This window comes from Oryzias latipes, chromosome 14 (assembly GCF_053564925.1).
Source record: "Oryzias latipes strain Hd-rR chromosome 14, Olatipes_Hd-rR_3.1".
NCBI classification, from domain to species: domain Eukaryota; kingdom Metazoa; phylum Chordata; class Actinopteri; order Beloniformes; family Adrianichthyidae; genus Oryzias; species Oryzias latipes.
The window spans coordinates 10,374,251-10,395,257 of record NC_136250.1 but is presented as its reverse complement, the minus strand read 5'-3'; the positions used below and the strand labels follow the sequence as shown (position 1 = coordinate 10,395,257).

Below are 21,007 nucleotides of genomic sequence, written 5' to 3'. Positions count from 1 at the left end.
GAGCCTATAATTTGCTGCTGCATAGGATGCTGTACATATGGAGCCACATTACCTGATGAGGAAACATTTGGTGGCAAACTAGAGGAAACTTGAGGTACTGCAATGGATGGTGGTTGTATTGATTGCATAGGTGCAAATATTCCCTGTGGTGGTGGTTGCTGGCTGGTAAGAGCATAGTTTGCATGGACTGCATTTAATCCTTGGCTTGGAAATTGTGGCCTTTGATCCAATGATAAATAATGCTGTGGTGCCTGAGTTGCAGGCACGGACCAAGGAGGTTGGTTTAGTGGAACATAAGGAGTGACAGCTGACGGCAAATGTACACTTGTAGATGTAGAGGTAACAATTCCACGAGGTGATACTGAAGTAGAAGAGGTGTATGGAACAGTAGCTGGATTTAATGACACAGAAATTGTTGGGAGGGATGATGCGTTAACTTGAGTTTGTCTAACATGGGGAACTGCAGCCGGTTCCTTCGGTTTGCATGGTAGAAAGGCTGTGTGAGCATGGCTACAGGGAAAGAGTGTTTGAGCAGACTGAGATATTTTCCCAATATCTGGGATAGCAGCCATTTCAGATATAGTGGGCTCAGAGTGGGCTTTCTCATATGGGATATCACTGGCATGACTTACTTGGTCTGATGAGGCTGAGGTTCTTGGGGTCTGTCGCTCTCCAACTCTGATTCACTTTCAGTTGAGGTGTGCTCACACTGCTCAACTCTATTAATCAGTTCTCTGACCATGCCCTTTAATTCGGCCACTTCATTCCTCAAGGCACGAGTCTCTGCGGCCTCTGCAGCAAGTTCCATCTCCTCTGTGGTTTGCTTTGAGGTTTGTCCATAGAATTCAGTCTTGTAGGTACTTTGGTGGTCTCCTCACTCGTTTAGGTCTCTCTTTATGTTGCTCATCCTGCCATGGGTATTTGGAAGCCATTGTCCACCATAGATGTTACTTCCGGCTCGAAGGACCATAAAGAAAACTGTTTAGTTGGTGAGGGTCATCGAACATCTTAGGTGGGGTGCACATTCTAACACTGAACTCCCAAATCTCCACAGGCATCTTATTTATTTGGATTGAGCTGATGAGTTGTGGATGATTTTGCGTCTATGATGCATCCACTTAGCTGGACATGGACTGATCTGTGGTAGCATTTGGCTGGGACTGCTTCTTCTCCTGGTAGAGGTTGGAGGGGGGAAGGGAATGCAAGCTGGCTGAGTTAAGTAAGTCCCTGGCTGAGTCTCACTGGTGCTCACTATTGAGCTGATAGTGGGTGTGGCCTGCTGGTGGTGCTGGATGACAACTAGTTTTTTTAACAACAACAAATTTAAAAAGGCATTTACAGACAAGCCACCTGGACATTTTCTCAAAGGTAAATTCACAACGATGTCCTTTTGTTTATTGAGCTAAGCAAAATTGGAAGACTGCAGTGGGTAGATATTATAGCATTAAATATTACGAACTGAAAAGTACTGTAAATAGCCCCTTCTTCAAGTTAGATGAGAGCACCATACTAATATGTAATATTATGCTATATACATTTGATTAATACTAATGTTTAGTATATTTTATAATGTTCTTCTTGTTGACAATATTAAAAATATTTCTAGATTAGTCATGTGAAACGTGACTGTTCACATCCTATCATTATACATACTAATCTAGCAATATTGTGATATTTAAAACATACAATATTACTAGACAAATGAATACTGACATGGTGCCTCTGCCAGCTACTCTCCCCCTCCCCCGCCTGCTCTGTTCCTGACGCGACCAGCTGCCACCACTAACCTTCATCACCGCCGTTGCCTCTTAAGGAGCACCTGGACCTCCACTCGACGTTAGTTCGTTGTTCCTCCCACGGTGCATAGGCTGGCTCGCTCATGTTCCTGTTTGCCAATTTCTTGTCACTCATTGCTCCTCTTGTCTTTGCCTCAGGAAATATCTACTCTGGATCTCACCTGGTCGTTGTCCTGTGGTTTCACGCTGTCTCACCTCTGGAATCCTGCTGCTGCTCTCCTCCAGGCAGCCGCCGCGCCTTAACTCGCCTTTCTATATAAAGACTTTAAAACTCACCTTGTTGTCCGAGTCTCCTTCTGGGTTACAGCATCTAGGTCACTCCGAACTATTGTCCGACCATGACAGAACGAACTGGCCATACACCTGACCCAGCTGACCCAGAAGGGCTTCGCCATGCCATCTCACTTCAAGGTAACCTCCTAAGTCGTCAAGCTGACGCTCTGTCCCAGATGTCTTCAGCCCAACAGGACCTATTCTGCCGCCTTGATAGCATCACACAGACTCTCATGGAACTAACCGGTCAATCGGCTAATCCTGTAGCCGCGGCTCAAGCTCCTGTTTCTGGCAACAACGCCGCTTTCGTTTCCGCCTACTCACCGGAAAATTTGATTTTGATTTTGATTTGAAATGGTTTATTTCAAGCAATCAAAATAGAAATAATACACAAAAACAATATAATCATCAGTTATACATTCATACAGTAACTAATCAAACTTAGGATAATTAGACATAATTAATAAATATTGCTTGAAAGGGAGTGGAAGGAAGCAAACTTATATAATCCCACCCCGTTATACTATAACCATTTTATTACATGATTTATCAATATCCGGTTCCTAGGTTTTATCAGACAGAATTAACAATCATAAGGTATCAATAAAGCAGATGCCAAAGATGAATTAGTTTAGTACTACGTCAAAAATAACTAACGTTGCTTTTAAAAGTCATTCATATGCTTTAAAAAATAATACTATATCAGTAAAATAGACACAACACTGTTTCAGGAATTTTCATAGCAAAATTTCATCAAGTATCAAAAGTTAAAAACATGTGCAAAGTTATGCTACATTAGGAAAGATTTTTGAATCAATTTATCAATTTTAGGAGCTAGTGAAGTAATATCATCAAAAGTCAATCAATTTAACAATTTTCAAAAGTGATTAATCATTTGTTTTACTCTTTTTATATATATATATTTTTTGTATTTTTATTTTATTTTTTTATATAATAAAGTAATGCTGTAGGGGAAAAATAAAAAGGGTCCATAAACTGTCGAATTGTCCAAGGTTGGCATTTCTTCTTTTACTGATAACAGCCGATTTTCTTGGTTTAAACAGTTAATAGTTTTCTTCCATGTTATGTCTTCAGACATTAGATTCAGGTCCATATCCTTCTTCAGCTGATATCAGCTGCGGTGAAAGTTGAATATTTCTTGAAATTATTTGGCTCTTTGATTTATTACTCCACGTTGTTTCAGACAACCGTAATCAAGCACTTCTCAAAGTCCTTCATAGTGTTCACGACCAGAACCTTGGCCCGGTCCTCTGGACCGAGTGGTTTGACGTGAATCCTGCAGCCTTTAACCCAAGTGTTCTCAATCTGCTTACGCTTCCTGAGAAGCCGTGCATGTTTTGAGATTTCAGCATTCCTTCTGGTCAGATGGTCGTTCAGATAAACAGCAGATCTTCTGAGATTTTTGCGTTGATTCATCAGAGCTAGCTTGTGTTTGAGATTCACAAACCTGATGAGGATCGCTGGTTTATCCGTCTCCTTTCTCCTGGGGAGCAGGTGGCAGGTCTCGATAGTATTGAGATCCAGGGAAATCCCTTTAGATGTGAGAAATGAATGTATTTGCTGTTCCAGCGTCGCTGCACCAAACTCCGTATTAGAACTGCTAGCTACGCTAGCGCTAGCATTAGTGCTAGCTCCAGCTGCATTCAGCTTCGCTCGAGGCTTGATTGGTACTCCAGTGAGAATGACATTATTCATCCTTACTTGCTGTTCCACATCGTCCAGTCTTTTCTCCAGAATCTCGACCCGGTTTTCTCGCTGCTCGTTTTGAGCCCGAAATCTTCGGAACTCTTCCATCATATCCCAGAGCGGTGTTAGCTTAGCCGACACTTGATCCATAAAACTTTTCAGCGTTTCTTGAATAATGTCAAGAGACTTTTTGAGATCTTCATATTCCTGGGGTTTCTTCGGGGGCATGGTCAGCTCTCTTTTTTGGAGAAAAATCAACTTTTTAAGTAATTTGAAGATAGTTGTATTCGCAGAGAGGCACGCCACGCGTCCTGCTGTATAACCCAGAACCGGGAAATGTTGAAACCTGTGGAGGGTTCCTGCTACAGTGTCAACTCACACTCTGGTGGGGGGTACTGGGCCCTTGGCAACGGCGTCCGTGTCCCCTGGGTGCCGGTTTCCTGGGCCCAGCGGTGCTCTCTCCGTGCGGGTTGAGGGTTCACATCACACCTGAGCCGGGGGTGTCCGTATTCCTGTGGGGTGGGTTCTGGTCCTTGCCCCTGAGCGCTGGGCCCCGCCAAATTTCCAACTGTGGCCGAGCCTGGTCGGGCCATGTTTACAACACCCCTCGTGGGCCCCCCTTTTCCCCGGGGTGCTCCCCTCCTGGGCGGGGGCGGCTGGCCTCTGCCTTGCTCCTTCCTGGACCAACTGTGGGCCGGATGGGTGGCTGCCTGGAGTGCGGAGCGGGTCTCCCTTGGGGGGTCCTGGCTCGTACCTGGGGTTGGGGGGGGGGAATGCCCGGAACTCCTGGGTGGTGATGGGGTGCTCGTCTGGGGCCGTGGGGACCCTTCTTGGGTGGGGCCCTGCGTTGGGCCCTCCCAGCGCGGCAGGGGGGCTGCTCCCCTGGTTGGGCTGGGGCGGCACTCTCTTTCCCGCCATGCCTCCCTGCTCTCTGGCTCGCGGCGGTCCTGCTGGCCCCGGCCTGGGTGGCAGTTGTTCTCTGCCTGCTGCCGTGTGGCGTTGGGGGGTTCTGGGTGCCGCGGCTGCTGCGGCGGGGGTCTTGGTGTGGGGATGGCTGGGCACTCTCCCTCCTTCTTTTCACATTCCACCATCCATTTTAGAAGAACATAATTACTCACCTGAGCACAGGTGTTAGCTCACCTTTGCACTAATAGTTTGCATGACTGAATGAATGAAATATTTCACACTAGTTGGTTTGAAGGCATAAGTATGCGTGTGTGAACACTATCTGTTTTGTGTACATGTTGACATGTGGATATTTTTGCAGTTAGCAGGTGTGTTGATAACATTTGAGTGTGTGGACAGGCCCTGCCCTTTGAGATTTGTTCTACATTTAAACCTTACCGTAATGGAAAACATCCAGTAAACTTGTTGCTTTATGCTGCTTCATGGTCTTACCCCCCCCCCCCCCCCCCCTCCTATTATCACCCTCCTATCCCCCCCTCTCTCTAACATCCCTCTCTCTTCTTCCCTCCTTTCCTTTTCCGTCCGGTCCAACGCCAAATATTTTCAAACATGATTGAAATTAATCAAGTTTGGCCTCAATTACAAAAGGGGTTTATTCAGACATACCTTTGGTTTGTCTGAAGATTAATAACCCCTGTTGTTAAAGTAAAATATGTCCAACACAAGAGGCCCTCAGTTCTCATCTGCCTGCCCAGCTGTTGGACAGGACAAGTTAAAAAAAACAAAAAACAAAAAAACAGATGAGGCGTTTTATTACAAAGACAGAAAGCAGCAACCATCGTATCATGCCCTGCTGCAAACCGTGCAATGGGGGGAGCATCATGGCATTTCAAAGGCGCTGCTGGCTCCGTACGAAGCACGTGCCTCGGACAAAACAGCTTCCTTAATGAGCTCGTATTTATCGGGCGAGAACTGCAGAGCTGATAGCAGGACGACAGACACGGGGCTGCTTCAATAAACACTCCGATTGTCCGGAGTGATCTTCTGCCGGGGACTTGACGTGTCGCAGGGGAGAAAGCAACTTTCTGCACTGTAATAAATCCAACTTAAATTTTTTGACTTAACAAAATCTTTTATGTTGTAATAACTATATAATCTAAGTTCTACTAATCAATTCAACAATTTAAGTCAGCTCAGCAAGTTAAGGTAGTCGTACAGTTCAACATTATTTATTGAGTTGTCTGTACTTATATATCTAAGTTGCAGTTCATTACAGTGTGATAAAGTTCTGTGAACTTATCTTTTTTAATTGTGAAATGCGGGAATTCCAACTTTTGGAGTTGGCATTGTCCACTGATTGAGTGGTTTGTCAAGAAGGGTCTGCAGAAGTTTTAACTCTTATTTAATGACATAAGTATTAGCAAGTACATAAAGTACGTTGTATCCCACAATTCCTTGCGGTGCCGATCTAACAGCAGCATCAAAGTTACACCTACTTAATTGAATTAAATTAAATGAAAGTAAAATAACTGTCTGATAACTACATGTTATTTTTAAGATGACTACACAAAAAAATGATTTATTTTAACTGAAGCAAATAATTAAGTTAGATCAAAGTAAAAAAGTTTATCTTTCCAACATCCTTACGTGGTCTTATCACCCTCTCATGGTGGAAAAAGTATTATCTGAGCTTTTTCATCCACTAAATCATCTTCAAATGGACACGCCATGCTGCTTCACCTCTCTGAAAACAAACTAAGCTTCAACTAAACCTGCTCCAGACCAGGTTATGTTCAGAGCATGAGTTGCTACGGCAACTTGGCATATCCTGAAACACTGGAACTGAAAGCTGAGGTTATCAACTTCCTTAGCCTCAAACTTACCGTTATAACTATAACCCGCTTTCTGGAACACCCCCAGGGCTTCAGCCATTTTGTAAACAACGTTTTGGTGAACCGGGCCTTAGCCCCGCCCATGGCAACTATGACTCATGGGAAGTGTTGATTCCCACACCTTGAGTTAGAGAGCTGTGAAGAGAAGTGACCATCCTATTGTTGCAGTGATAGAGTATGGACATATTTGTCCTGCTGCACACATGCAGGTGAGCTGTAACTGCTCACCTGTGCCCCAATGATCTTGAAAAGATCTGGGTTGCATGTGGAAATATGGAAATGTGGCAGGGTAAAAAGTATGTGTGATAACAAAGCTGAATTCAAAGTCAAGAACAGAGGTGCTCTTAAAACTCAAATTTAAGTTATTTCAACCTTTGGCGAAGTCACCAATAATCGGAATTTACAGTTGTTACGGCCTAAAAACTTAAGTTTGTACATCTAAGCCTGAGTTGTGAAAAGTTAAGATTCAGAGTTAGGATTACGTGACATTTTAGGCAACTGTAATTTACATCGGAGTTGGTCAAAATTACGATTCAAAGTTAATCCAACTTGAACTTTTAAGTTCATACAACTTACAACTGAGTTAGAAGAACTTAGATAAATGAGTTTGAAAACTCCAACACAAAATTTAAAATATTGAGTTTAGGTCCTTAACTCAAAATTTTACCGAAGTTTGTTGCCTTACAATTTTAAGTTCTACGAACTTTTCTTTTTTGCAGTGTGATGACAGAGTTTGCGCTTAGTGAATTTAAACACAATACTGCAGTGACGTATGCATCAGAGGATGTCCGATTGGCCATTCTGCATGTCAATCATCTCCCGTACTTCTCGGTGAGGATTTTAATTGGCTCGTGGATTTTTAAGAAGTACTTTTTTTTTTTTTATCTTTTCTGGCCCGCGATCTACCCTCATGTCCTTGAGGATCGACCGGTCGATCGCGATCGACGTAATGAGCACCCCTGTCCTAGAGGAACTCTGTTTGTCCCATCTTCCCTCCAATCCGAGCTCATTTCTTGGGGAAATGCCTCTAAGGTGTCCTGTCACGGCGGGGTTTATCGGACTATCAGCTTCATCCGTAAGAGGTTTTACTGGCCTTCTCTGGAGAAAGACGTTCATGAGTACATTGCGGCCTGTACCACCTGCACCCGCTCAAAGTCTTCGAACTCTGCTCCAGCTGGACTACTCCAACCACTACCCGCTCCTAGTCGCCCCTGGTCTCATCTCGCAGTTGATTTCGTCACTGGTCTGCCACTCTCTCATGGTAACACTATCATATTCACCACTATTGACCGGTTGTCTAAGATGGCTCATTTTATTCCCCTTCCTCAACTACCCACCACCACTGAAACCGCTAACACCCTGGTCAACTTTGTGTTCCGTCACCATGGCATCCCGTCAGATATTGTATCTGACCGGGGACCCCAATTTGTCTCGCAAGTCTGGAAGGCCTTTTGCTCCACCCTCGGAGCATCGGTCAGTCTCACGTCTGGCTATCATCCTCAGTCCAACGGCCAAGCCGAGAGGGCCAATCCGGAGCTGGAGGCGGCCCTCCGTTGTCTGGCGGCACAAAATCACAACGACTGGTCCAAGTTTCTGGTTGGGATTGAGTACGCTCACAACGCTCATCCTTCCTCCGCTACTGGGGTGTCTCCATTTGAGGCCACCCTCGGGTACTCACCACCTCTGTTTCCATCCCAGGAATTCGATTTGGCGCTGCCGTCAGTCCAACAACACCTCCAGCGTTGCCAACGCGTCTGGCGCCATACCAAGGCTGCTCTCCTCCGCACCAAGGAGAGCAACTGCCGCCCGCAATGCCAATCGACACAGGGTGCTGGGACCCACTTACCAGCCTGGACAGAGGGTCTGGCTCTCAGAACGGAAACATCCCCCTCCAAGCCACCTCTCTGAAACTGGTTCCACGGTACATTGGACCCTACGAGATTGACAGGATCATTAATCCTTCCTGTGTCCGTCTAAAAATACCGGCGGCTCTCAAGGCACACCCTTCATTCCATGTCTCGCAAATCAAACCTGTTGTGGACAGTCCTCTGTGCCCGCCGTCCGCTTTCCCTCCACCCACCCGTGTCATCGACAACGCTCCTGACACAATCCTCTGTATTTATCCGAGCTTGGGACTGACACAATGAGATCCTGGCTCATTCTGGCTAGGGCCAACTAGTGGCTGGATTAGGTGTTTTATCCAACACTGTGATAAAAAAAAGTTAAAAAAATTAAAAAATAATGAGTCTAGCATGCAAAGTCTTAAATAAGTGAACATGTGGGCATGCGTAAGGGTGGTTGTAGGTTTCTAGTCAGTGTCCGTGTAAGATAGACAGTGGTGACAGTTGAATGGCACTCCTAAAGCAGATCCTTGGTTGCTGGTTGGAGCAAAAGGTTGCTCATTAGTAGGAGCAGAAGCTTTTGAGTGGCAAACGGGGCACAAGCTTGGTCAGAATCTGTAGTTGAAAAGCTTGACCTGGACAATTTGTTAGTTGTGCATCTGCAAAATCCAATTTCTCAAATATGGCTGGATTATATGGCCAAATGCCACAACACTGGCATCTAGCTTGTATTCTCTTTGTTGTTTCTACCACTGCAAGTGCTGTTTTACCATGACAGATATGTAATGTATTGACATTGCCTTTCCCTGGGCTTTTACATCGCTGGACACATTATTTAGAATGTCAAGAGGCACACCTCTGCAATTCGTTCTCTGCCAGAATCTCAGTAACTAAATAAATGCTTTATTAAATCCATTTTACTCATACACTTTACTTAGACTTATTTGGAGTCAATTGTCACATTTTCAGAACTGCCCCCAGGCAGGTGTGTTACATCTGCTCCTAAGTAGATTAGTGAGGATGAAGCTCACAATACTACTAAAATCTAAAACATTGAATCGCCCAACTTGAATGAAAGAAAGCTAAATATTAATATAATTAACAGGATACATGTTTGATAAGTTCAACTGCAAAGCAAGATACGTAATTACAAAGATTTTGTGAGTAAAAAAATAAATAAAGTTCTTACCTTACAATAACATTTTAGTTTGTAAATGTAGCTGTGTTTGCTGAAAGACATGTATATTTTCATGTTCAGACTAGGAACTAAATTAACCATGTGTAGTGTGAATCAGATGACTCTCACTTGGTCCTGATTGGTGAAATTGCAAATGTTAGAACTGACCCGTGTTACCACTGTCCCCGGTCTCCCCTACTTTTTTTTTTCTCTTTTCTAATTTGTTAGTTCTGCCAGTTGCATCATCTAATGAGATGCCAATCACTGAGCATCATTAAAGTTGTTGTCACTACGCTTTTTTTACACCACGACAGAACATAAAAACTGTCAAACACAGACCATGCTTTCATGCTCCGCTCTGCTGCAGTTTGGGGTTAGCTCAGGCAACGATTATCTTTTGTTGCAGTTTTCATTCAGCTCCAAGGTCTCCTTTTATCCAAGAAATGGTTGACGAAAAAAGAGCCAGAGTGGTTTTGAACATCACATTTGTTCGGCCAGAAAAATTCTACATCAGTGGGTTTTCCAACATTCCTCACACTCAGTATTTTTATGTTTTCTTGTGTTTTGTCTATGTAATGACTGTTATTGGAAATGTCTTTCTCCTCTCAGTTATCTGCTTGGTGAGGACTCTTCATTCTCCCAAATACATGATTGTGTTCAACTTGGCTTTGATAGATCTGTGTGGAAGCACAGCTCTTATCCCAAAACTCTTGGACACATTTTTGTTCGACAGGAGATCTATTTTGTACGAGGCTTGTTTAAGCAACATGTTTTTTGTTATGTTCTTTGGCAGTTTACAGTCATGGACTCTTACCTGTATGGCCTATGACAGATTTGTGGCAATCTGCTTCCCATTGAGGTACCATAGCATCGTGTCTAAGAGATCTGTTGCTGTGATTCTGCTGTGTATGTGGTTGGCTTTGATAGCACTGTGGTCATCTACAGTTGGGCTTCTCAATCGTCTGTCTTTCTGTGGTTCACTAGAGGTGCAAAGTTTTTATTGTGACCATGGACCAATATTTCAGCTTGCTTGCAATGACAACTCTATAAATGACATAATGGCATACGTTGCCTTCCTTTTAGTGCTCTGCATTCCTCTAATACTTATAGGTATCACTTATGCCTGCATCGCCATTGCTCTAAGCAGGATTGTGTCAACAGCAGAGCGACTCAAAGCACTAAAAACATGTTCATCACACATTATTCTTGCAGCAACTTTTTTTATACCTTTGCTGTTCACCAACATCAGTGCAGTAGTTTCTAGCCTAAATCCCAACACCAGGATAATAAACTCCTGTTTGGCACACACCATCCCAGCTCTGTTAAATCCTATTGTTTACTCCTTTAAGACAGAAGATGTCCTCAATGCTATAAAGAAACTGTTTAGAAGAAACCAACTTGGGATTCAAAATAGCAAAAGAAAAGTTTTAAGGAGTTAATGACTTTTGACTTTTAACTCGTAAATATTAAAATTTAATTTTGTGAGGTTGTTAATAATCTGTGGGTATCTTATTTTAACATCATGGATATTACTTTTACTCAATTATTTTGTGAATAATGTTTTTTTTAAGATGGATTCTTGATCTATTTAAGGTTTTGCTTGTCTTTATATTAGGTTCTGTAAGGTTGTGTGCTCATAAAAAAAGTTTTTTTTGCCATATATCATAGATATTGTAAAAACAGAAATTACATTGTGGACCCTTTGACTTTAATTACCAGTTATGTCAGATCTACTTAATAACAGTTTGAGTCACAGGTGGTATCACAGTTAAGATATCCCTCGCCATTATTTCTGAGGTCGGCTGGAGCAGAAAAACTGTGACTGTCTATTGCTCAAATACTGAGTTTCAGTAAATCAACAGAAACACTGATGTAAAAAGGTTTTTTTTCATGTGATAGGAAGGACTAGGGAGAGATGAGAACTCTTCTTCCTTCAGCTAAAATGAAACATTTAGCAACTTACAAAGAGCTGCAGTGAATATTCAGTAGACTTTGTCAGATTCCTTAAAGCTTTCATTGTTTTCCTTCCATCTGGTCATATTTCTTCTCAGAGACATTGTCCTTGACAGCTATGTGAAGTCCCGAAAACTTATAATTCAATACAGCGTCATCCCAGCAGACTTGGGATACTCTGGGCTAAACTCATCAACAACCAGTGTCATGCCACCAAGGAGCTTTTTGACGACCTACGAAGAAGCATCTTTTCAGCAATATGGCCCTCGTTTATGAACGGTCTGCCAGAGGACTTGAGACTTGCAGAGAGCATTGCTGTTTTTCAGAAAAGGCTCAAGAACTATGTTTAACCTGGCTTTTAGCTAATTTTACCTTTTTAAAAAATTTATTTTATTTTGTATATATTAATTTATACACTTTATTATATTCTATGATTTTACACAAGACTATTAATAATTCCTTTTAATATTCCTTATTTCAAATTCTATTGTAAATTATGTCTTTCTTTTACTGATTATGGTTACTTTTTATTTTCCAGAGCTTTCTCAGTTGCATCCTCTCCCTCTGTGTCAGCTACTGTTAAGCCGCTGTGGCTCTACATGGGGACCTGCATTGCTGGGTCCCCGCCTGTGATGCTGCATCTGGCTGTCTGTGCAGCTATGTACAGAGATGAAGTTCCAAATATTAACATATACACCAACCTTCTTTTTTTTTGCTTAGCCTCTTTCCCAAATGCTTATCTCCATCATTTAGGAAGTGGGAGGTGTGAATGGGTTTAGGGGTTCTGTGTGGGTCGGGGTGGGAATGGGGGCTTTATTTTTATATTGTTGTGCTTGTTTTATGTGGTTGTTCTGGTGGAAAGCACTTTGTGTTATGTTCTATATGAAAAGTGCAATATAAATAAAGATTGATTTGATTTAATTTGAACCTCTGTGTCTTCAGTTTGGGTGTCTGGCCTGTTGGGTTCCTAACCTCTGCTCCTTCAGTTGAATGTGTGTTGGTGGGATTCTGGTGATTCTCAAAGTATTCCTGCCATCTCTTGATAAAAGCGGTCGCAAGTTTTGTTAATTTACCATTTTAATTTATTATTTTTTGATCTGCAAAAAAATCATAAAAAATACATTTATGTACCTTTAGTTTGTTAAAATATTGATGTGAAACTTTTTTTTTCAAAAGAAACCATACTATAACATCTTTTCTAGTCTAGCAAAAGCTAAAAGGCCTATTATTACAACAATGGGCAAAACAAAAAAGTTAAAATAATAACCTAATTATAAAAATAATTATTATAATTATAATGATAATTAACCTTTATCTATTTAGTGTAGGCCGCAAGCTTTGGATTGTTTTAGATATATGATATTCATAGAATTGTCGTAGCATACACAACTTTGTCACAGTTATCCTTCATAGGAGAAAAATATTTGTAATGTTACTTTTTATTGTTGTTACTTCAATATTCCATTATTGTATTATATTAATAATATAAAATTCTATTGTTTAAAGTATTGTTCTGTATTAATGAGCCTGACTTTACATTTATTACTTAGAGTCAAATCTTGCTTGTTTTTTTTTTTTTACCAAAGGTTCCTTTGAATTCAAGTTTGATAATGTTTTTTGTAAAGTTTTGGAAAATTTTCAATCAAACAAAACCGCTGGGCTGCACTGTGGTATAGTGGTTAGTACTCTTGCCTTCCAGTGATGAGGCCGTGGTTCAAATCCTATCTGTGTGGAGTTTCCTATTCTGGCTCTCTCCCACAGTCCAAAGATGGGTGTGGGTGTGTGTGCATGTGTGTGGCCCTGCAACAAATTAGTTACCTGGTCATGATGTATCCCTGCCTTCACCCAACAGTAGCTGGATTGGGTCCTGCAACCCTGACAGGGATTTAGTGGATCCTATAGGTGGGTGGATGGACAATACTACATCCAAATAATTGCCAATCCAAATCCAAACTGATCTAAACGGCCACATGTTTAAGACTTTTGCATACCATTTGAGTCACAGGATGGATGCTCAGACCTTAAGAAAATGAAACATCGAATTGCTTAAATGTTTTTTACTGAAATTAAAATTTATTATTGAATTTACTGAGGCAGACAATAAAGTTGTAGGTTCTTGTTTTGAACAAAAACAGTCAAAATCACATTTTTTCAAACCAATAAAGTACATTCGCATATTAAAATAAAATAACTGCATCAATATTCACACCATGGGGTAAAAATCTGAATTATAGCTGGTTGTTTTTTGTTCTTCTGAAGGATGGGCGTTCGGTTGCTACAATCATGAAGAGTTGGCTCCATCTAGTGGCCTTTACCAGTTTTGCTTCTTTTGCAAAAAAACAACATCTTTTTTGTAACATCAACTATTAATTTTACTGTAATTTATTTGTAAAATGTGTTGCTCATTGTAGTTTATTCTATCAAATATATCTAGTGTCCAAGGTATTCTGTCTTTTAAATACAGGTGGGGTTATTTATAGCTAAACACATGTTCCTTTGGACAACTTTAAATAGCTTTAACAATTAACAGTTATTACCATGCACAGCTACCAATAATTTACATCATTTTTAAAGAAGAGAGGGCGAGGCTAAAAGGATGTTTAAAACATGCATAGGACAACCATAAATGTGTGGACAATGCAAAATCATGGTATTAATTTACATCTTAGAGGCAAAATACATTGGAAAGCATAATAAAAGACAGACTAAACACAAAGCGATGTGAAAATCTTATTATGCATAAAGATGAGAAGCTAAAAGTTACAAATCTGTCACAACTCTTGGAAAAATAAATTTTTAACTAAATGAATAGATCAAACATAAAACAAGTACATTTCAATCCAGGATATGTGATTACTTCTGTGTTTTTAACCCCACGATTGTTCTCAAAGATTTAGTCGGAATAATAGTATTTTTTTTAATAAGCGTCAGTGCTCGGGTTTTGATCTCTTTAGTTTTCAAAGAATATACAATAGGATTAATGCAAGGTGGAAGGCAAGAGGCCATCGACAGACTTAGAACTCTATGATCTGGGTTAACTGCTCCCAAATGGTAGCCAATTGTGAAAATGACAAGAAGAGGAATAAAAAAGATTGCAACAATGATGATGTGTTCCACACAAGTAGCCAGTGCTTTTAGGCGCCGATCTAAAGTCTTCATTCTGAACACAGTCACCAGGATGCTGACGTATGACAGCACTATGAAAGCAAAAGGCCCTGCAAGGGTCAGCATGCTCAAAAAGGAACCTGCAAACCACTGCATTGAATAATCATTACAGGCAAGCCTGAACACGGGTGCATAGTCACAAAAATAACTAAACACCCTGACAGAGTTACAAAATGACAGTTTTGTTACCAAATTTGTGATGTAGCTCATGACCCCCAAAGAAATTGACCAGGTAAAGGTGATGATGCAGCACATGCTGCGCATTGTGTTGATGGAGTTTTGGCGCAAAGGGAAACAAATAGCCACCAACCTGTCATAAGCAAGTATAGTGAGGGCGTAAGACTCTAATGATGCAAATGCATAATAAATAAACATTTGCACCAAACACAAGTTGAATGGGATAAAATTATCTTTAACCAAAAATATCTTTATCATACCAGGAATAGTGCAAGTGTTTAGACATAAATCAATCACTGCAAGGTTGATGACAGCCAGAAATTTTGGAGTGTGTAAGGATGGATTAATAACCACAACAATAATCAGCAAACCGTTAAACAGCACTGTAACCACATAAACAAATGCTAGAAAGATGAAGTAGATGTTGACAGATGGTAAAGACTCAAATCCGATGATGTAGAAGCCTGGAGGATGAATGATGACGGAGCTGTTCAAAGCCGTCCGGAGAAAAGACATAGTTAAAATCAGCAGTCGCTGCAAAACCCTTATTAGTCTGAAAGAAAGGTTTTATTTGTGGCTTTAAGTCTCCAAGAAGTGTAAAGTTGAAAACTGTTAAAATAAAAATATCTCCAGTTGTTAAACAGCTGCAGCCAACTGTGATGCTTCCCACCAAAAACAGTGAGCATGTAGCCTGAAATCTGAGCTGCTTACATAAAAAACATATCTCTGATCTCCTGAGAAAACCTTATACCTCATAATGAGAGAGCTAATGTGAAATATCCTATTAATTCCACTAATTTGATCCACGGAGAGCAATGCTGTGATTTACTTGCTGTAAAAACAAATTTAATTGTTATCTAAATGCTGGTTAAAGACAATGAAGACGTATCCCTTAAAACATTGACATTGTGTGTTTTGTGCAAACTTTAACTTGCATACTTTAGTGGGTTACTGCAACAGTTAGTGAACTCTTAAAAAGTTTGAGCATAAATCCCAAAACTGAGTTGATCCTTTCATAGGCGGGATCGCATCATGATTCAGAGTCCATTGTCACAGGTCCATAGTCTTGAAAATCTGCTGGGTCCGAGCTGCACAAAAAGTGATTTACTGCAAAAAAAAAAAAAAAAAATGAAAGGTCAAACCATCCATTATACTAACCTGCTGTTTTCCTTTTGGGGTCACAGGGTTGCTGGAGCCTGTCCCGACTACTGCTGGGTGAAGGTGTGTTACACCCTGTACAGGTCACCAGTCTGTCGCAGGGTCACAGTGCACGTGCCAAAACTCACCATTCGAGTGCCATGCGACAGCGTTACCCATACTATGGGTACTACTACATTATACTACACTATTCTACGCATGTTGAACATTTTGCAGCACATGGGAACTCTACACTTTTGTGACCTTAAAATACTTATCACTCAATGACTTAACACTGTAACAGGCAATATTGTCAGATATTTATTGAAATGTATTTTTCAATCTCAGTCACCCAATTTTAAAAATTAGGGCCTGTACTTTGTCAAACAGTCATGTAATTCATTTACACTGATCGCACGCAACGGAAATGGTACAGTCCATTTTCATGAGGTGGACGCACAAGCATCAAAGGCAACAAGCTGTGCTCTGAAGATGCAGCCCTTCGTCTGTACAACCCCAAAATCTGCAGCATCCATATGGGGGGAGGGGGGGGGTGACTTGTATGGGTGCATGTGACTAAGTTTAAAATGGTTTTGGATTTATTTTTTAGCACGGACCGTCTTTTATTATTGTTAGAAAAAATGTTATTAGCAAATAGAAATGTTTTAGAATTGAATGTTATTACCAAAAAACTTAAAAAGAAATTAAATAATACATTTTATAAATGTTACATCTCTGGGTCAACAGTGCACTCCAACGAAAAATAAGATACATGCAAAAAGCTAGTATTTGAAATACAGTTCAGCAGATTATAAGATCAAAATTAATTCAATGTATCCTTGTTTGTGTCTACAAGCATGCCTTTTAAAATTTTAAAGATTTTAATTTATTGTTGTTTCAGAAGGTACATGAAGGGAAGTGTTCCACCTGAGAATTAACCCACAAAAAAACTTTTTAAAAAGGATATTCGGTCAAGATAAACATGTTATTTTTTATAGTTGATTTTCTCCTGGTATCTGTTGTTTTTTTTCTCTCTTGTAAGTGTAAAATTACACTGTCACATAGTCTCCAAAGGAAAATACAATCCCAAAAGCCTTTAGCCGCATTGTTAGACCTAGATACAGCAAACTTCTGAAAATGTGGTTTACTGATGACTTCTTCAGAAACTTTTGAGTTTCAAGCGCCATCTAGTGGTCTAATACTGAAATTTACTAAAAGAAAAAGGAAAAAAGACAAAACTGTACAACAGTTAGATGATATGTGATTCCTGAGATTGCTCAAATTTAGACCAGTACCAGTGCTTTCAGGTTTTAATTGTTTGTCTAAATGTTGTTATATCTTATTTTATGTATTTGTATAAGATGTGTTTGTATTTTACTTTTTATTGTATATGCACCTGTGTTTTTTAACATCATGGCCAGGAGACTTCAGATGAAAACTAGCCTTTCCCTAATTCTGACTTTTTAACCATGGTTAATCATATGTTTGTTTGTTTTTTAGCTGCGCCATCCTCATTTAAATAAACTATTAAATTGCAGTAAATCAAAAAAAAAATAAAAAGCCATTTTTAAAACTTGTTTACTTTTAAGGCTCTTTTTATTTTACTGTAGTTGAGATTAGTTTAATTACTGACTCAAACATTTAAGTTTATTTGTACAAAAACAGTAATGATTACATTTTTCTTAAAAATACATTATTGGTTTCTCGTTTTTCCCTTTTTTATTTTTTTATACTTCTTGATTTAAATTAAAAAAAATTGTAAATAACAGTATAAATTTGGGAACCTTGGTAGTTTTTTTACATTTCAAATGTTCCTTATGTGCTTTACAGATAAAAAATGTTGAAGTCGGAGAATAAAAAAAGTTTATTAATTATCATAGCTCAAAAGAGAAATTGTTTAGGAGAAACATTTTTTTCAAAAAATACAAATGCAGCGAAACACACAACAAAAAAGCATTTGTGGTTTACAAATTGCCTTCAAATTAGAAATATTAAATGAATTACACTCTTTAAAAAAATGATCAGAACTCAACATTTTAGGAAAAAGACAACTAAAAGACATATCTTCAAAGTGACCTGTGCCAGAGAGAAGCATGTAAGAATTGCAATTACAACTTTATAACACATTCTAGTAAAATGTCTAAAAGTTTTTTTAAATAAGTAAATACAGTTTTTAGCAAATGAGAAACATCTCTTTTCAGCTTTAAAGTTTTAAATCAAGTTTAAGTTCAACAGAAAAATTGGAAAAACAATCTTTACTGATGTTTTAACCATGATTTTTTTTTATCACAATAGACCAATGAAAAGAAGGTAAAGCCAGACAAGATGAAAGATAAAATTTCATTCTATTTCTAGATCTATTTCAACAACAACAAAAAAAAAGGTCTATTTCTAATTGGGGTTCATGCGCAAACACACACGTCCACTAATTCAAATCTATTAATAATGCCTCTTCATTTTTGCAACTGTATTTACCGTCACACTTGTCTTATACCAATGATGCTACAACAAGCATCTGGGGCGTAAATCACAAAATGTTTTTCATGAATATGACAAATGCCATAAAAAAAACTTACATTTTAAAGCCTAATAGAAATTTCCATCCTAAGCATATTTATCAAGATAAAAGATTTCAAATGTACGACACATTTTGTTAAACACAGCTGGTGTCAGTTGTTACTTATTCTAAACATCTAACTAAAAGTGATGTTACTTTCTTGTTCTAAGCACCACAATGATTCTGTTAGAATTAACAGAAACCACTTGTCCCTTTTTTCTAACCAGTGCCAGCGCTCGAGTTTTAAGCTCTTTAGTCTTTAAGGAATACACAACAGGATTGATGCATGGTGGGAGGCAGGAGGCCATCGACAGACTTAAAACTCTGAGGTCTGGATTAACTGGACCCAAATAGAAGCCCATGGTATAGATCACAAAAAAAGGAATGTAAAAGATCGCGACAAGGATGATGTGTTCAGCACAAGTAGCCAAGGTCTTCCGCCGATTGTCGGATGTTTTCATTCTGAACACAGTCACCAGGATGCTTACGTATGACAGCACTATGAAAGTAAAAGGCCCTAAAAGGTTCAAATAGCTAAAAAACGTTCCTGCAAACCACTGCTTTGAATTGTCATTACAGGCAAGCCTATACACAGGTGCATAATCACAAAAATAACTAAACACTTTGACAGAGCTACAAAATGAAAGTTTTGTTATTAAAGCCACAGAATAGGCCGTCACTCCCAGAATATAACACCAGGTAATAGTGATGATGCAGCACATGCTGCGCACTGTGTTGATGGAGTTTTGGCGCAAAGCGAAGCAAATGGCAACCAGCCTGTCATAGGCCAGTATCATGAGCGCATAAGACTCTAAAGCAGCAAAGACGTAATAAAAAAACATCTGCACCAAGCACTGGTTGAATGGAACAAAATTATCCTTAAAAAGAAATATTTTTATCATGCCAGGAATGCTGCAAGCGGTAAAGCATAAATCAATCACTGCAAGGTTGATGACAGCCAGAAATTTTGGCGTGTGTAAGGATGGATTAATAACCACAACAATAATCAGCAAACCGTTAAACAGCACTGTAACCACATAAACAATTGCTAGAAAGATGAAAAAGACGTTTACAGATGGTAAAGACTCAAATCCAACTATGTAGAAGCCTGGAGGATGAATGATGACGGAGCTGTTCAAAGCCGTCCGGAGAAAAGACATAGTTAAAATTTAGACGTGAAAGTTTTTTTCTATCAAAAGAATAGATCGTTAAGTTTCCCCACTAGAAATATTCCTAGTTAGGGGACCAACCAAGAGTCCTTATCTTCTCCATTAAATACACAACGGCAGCCGCTCTCTGTGATGCTGCTTCTAAAACCAGCAGGAGTGTAGCAGAAACTCTCTTCAGCTGCCTGTAAAAATATAACTTCAACCTGATCTCATGAGAAAAAACGTCGACATCATAATGAGAAAGTTCATTTGAAATAGGCTATTATTTCCACTAATTTGATCCATGGAGAGCAAAGCTGTTATTAACTTCACTTTCTTTAAAAAAAAAAAGCCTCTCATTGTTGTTTGCTATAGTGTTGCATTCAGTAACACACACATGCAAACACTAACACACACACAAAGACTTGTGGGATCTGTGCAAAACCAAGGTGTTTTGTATGTTTTAAATTCTGTACAAAAGTAAAATTGATTTTGTTTTGCAAATCACAGAAAAGTCATTTTCTTTCATCTGGCCTTGTTACATAGCTATACGTTTAGAATGACCTTGCTGTTGTGTGAGTTTTTGCACATCTTGCTTCCTGGATTCTGTCCTGTGTGGTAAATCCTGACTGACACTGTAATACTCAGGGCCTACTTCTATGCAGCTATGAACACTGACTGTTTTTGCTCACATCCAGCAGGATTGTGGCGCTTTGTATTAACTATTAACAACAAAGAGTTGTCGAGTCGTTGCTGTGTTTTATCTGACTGAGAAACCAGGATGCATTATGGTTCTCTTGCATGCTTCCTTTTTTAAGTTATTCTATAAGAACTACATTGCTACTTGCCATCCTGCTGATGCACTGATGGATCTTGGAAAGGTGAAGCCGCTCAAAACTACCTAACATATTTTCAAATGCTCAATAAAAACCTAGTTTTTCTTCATGTCTGTACCTCATGGCTTGGGTCGCTAAATTGCTACCCAATTACAAAGTGTTACCATCTTTTTGATTGTTTAATTCCCCAACACATGGACTTTATTTTTTCCATTGAGTGGTCTTCTGTTAATCTCAAATGCCTCAAATTATGCTTCAAATTCTGAATGTAATTAGCTTAGAGTTCTTCTATGGTTAATATGGACTGTGCAAAGTGCCTTACACGCCTGTTGTATTGGCTTCTGCTAATTCAATGTCCTCCTTTTATTACAGGTTTCACTCTGTTTATTCATTTCTGGTCACACTTTAACATACATCAATGTAATTTCCAAAGGTGTGGATA

At 39.6% G+C, this 21,007-nt stretch overlaps 3 protein-coding genes across 3 annotated transcripts; 1 reads left to right on the top strand and 2 right to left on the bottom strand.

Annotated features, from left to right (window-relative positions):
• The first annotated feature begins 9,908 nt into the window (after positions 1–9,908).
• Positions 9,909–11,031, top strand: LOC101165936 (olfactory receptor 8G17-like). Its single transcript, XM_004084412.4, has one exon. The coding sequence runs from the start codon at positions 10,036–10,038 to the stop codon at positions 11,029–11,031; it is 996 nt and encodes a 331-aa protein (XP_004084460.2). The 5' UTR covers positions 9,909–10,035.
• Positions 11,032–14,134: 3,103 nt separating this feature from the next.
• On the bottom strand, positions 14,135–16,471 carry LOC101165689 (olfactory receptor 2AT4-like). The gene has a single exon (XM_004084411.4). The coding sequence runs from the start codon at positions 15,401–15,403 to the stop codon at positions 14,399–14,401; it is 1,005 nt and encodes a 334-aa protein (XP_004084459.1). The 5' UTR covers positions 15,404–16,471; the 3' UTR covers positions 14,135–14,398.
• Positions 16,472–18,320: 1,849 nt separating this feature from the next.
• Positions 18,321–20,322, bottom strand: LOC101165443 (olfactory receptor 2AT4-like). Its single transcript, XM_004084410.4, has one exon. The coding sequence runs from the start codon at positions 19,739–19,741 to the stop codon at positions 18,734–18,736; it is 1,008 nt and encodes a 335-aa protein (XP_004084458.3). The 5' UTR covers positions 19,742–20,322; the 3' UTR covers positions 18,321–18,733.
• Positions 20,323–21,007: the final 685 nt, after the last annotated feature.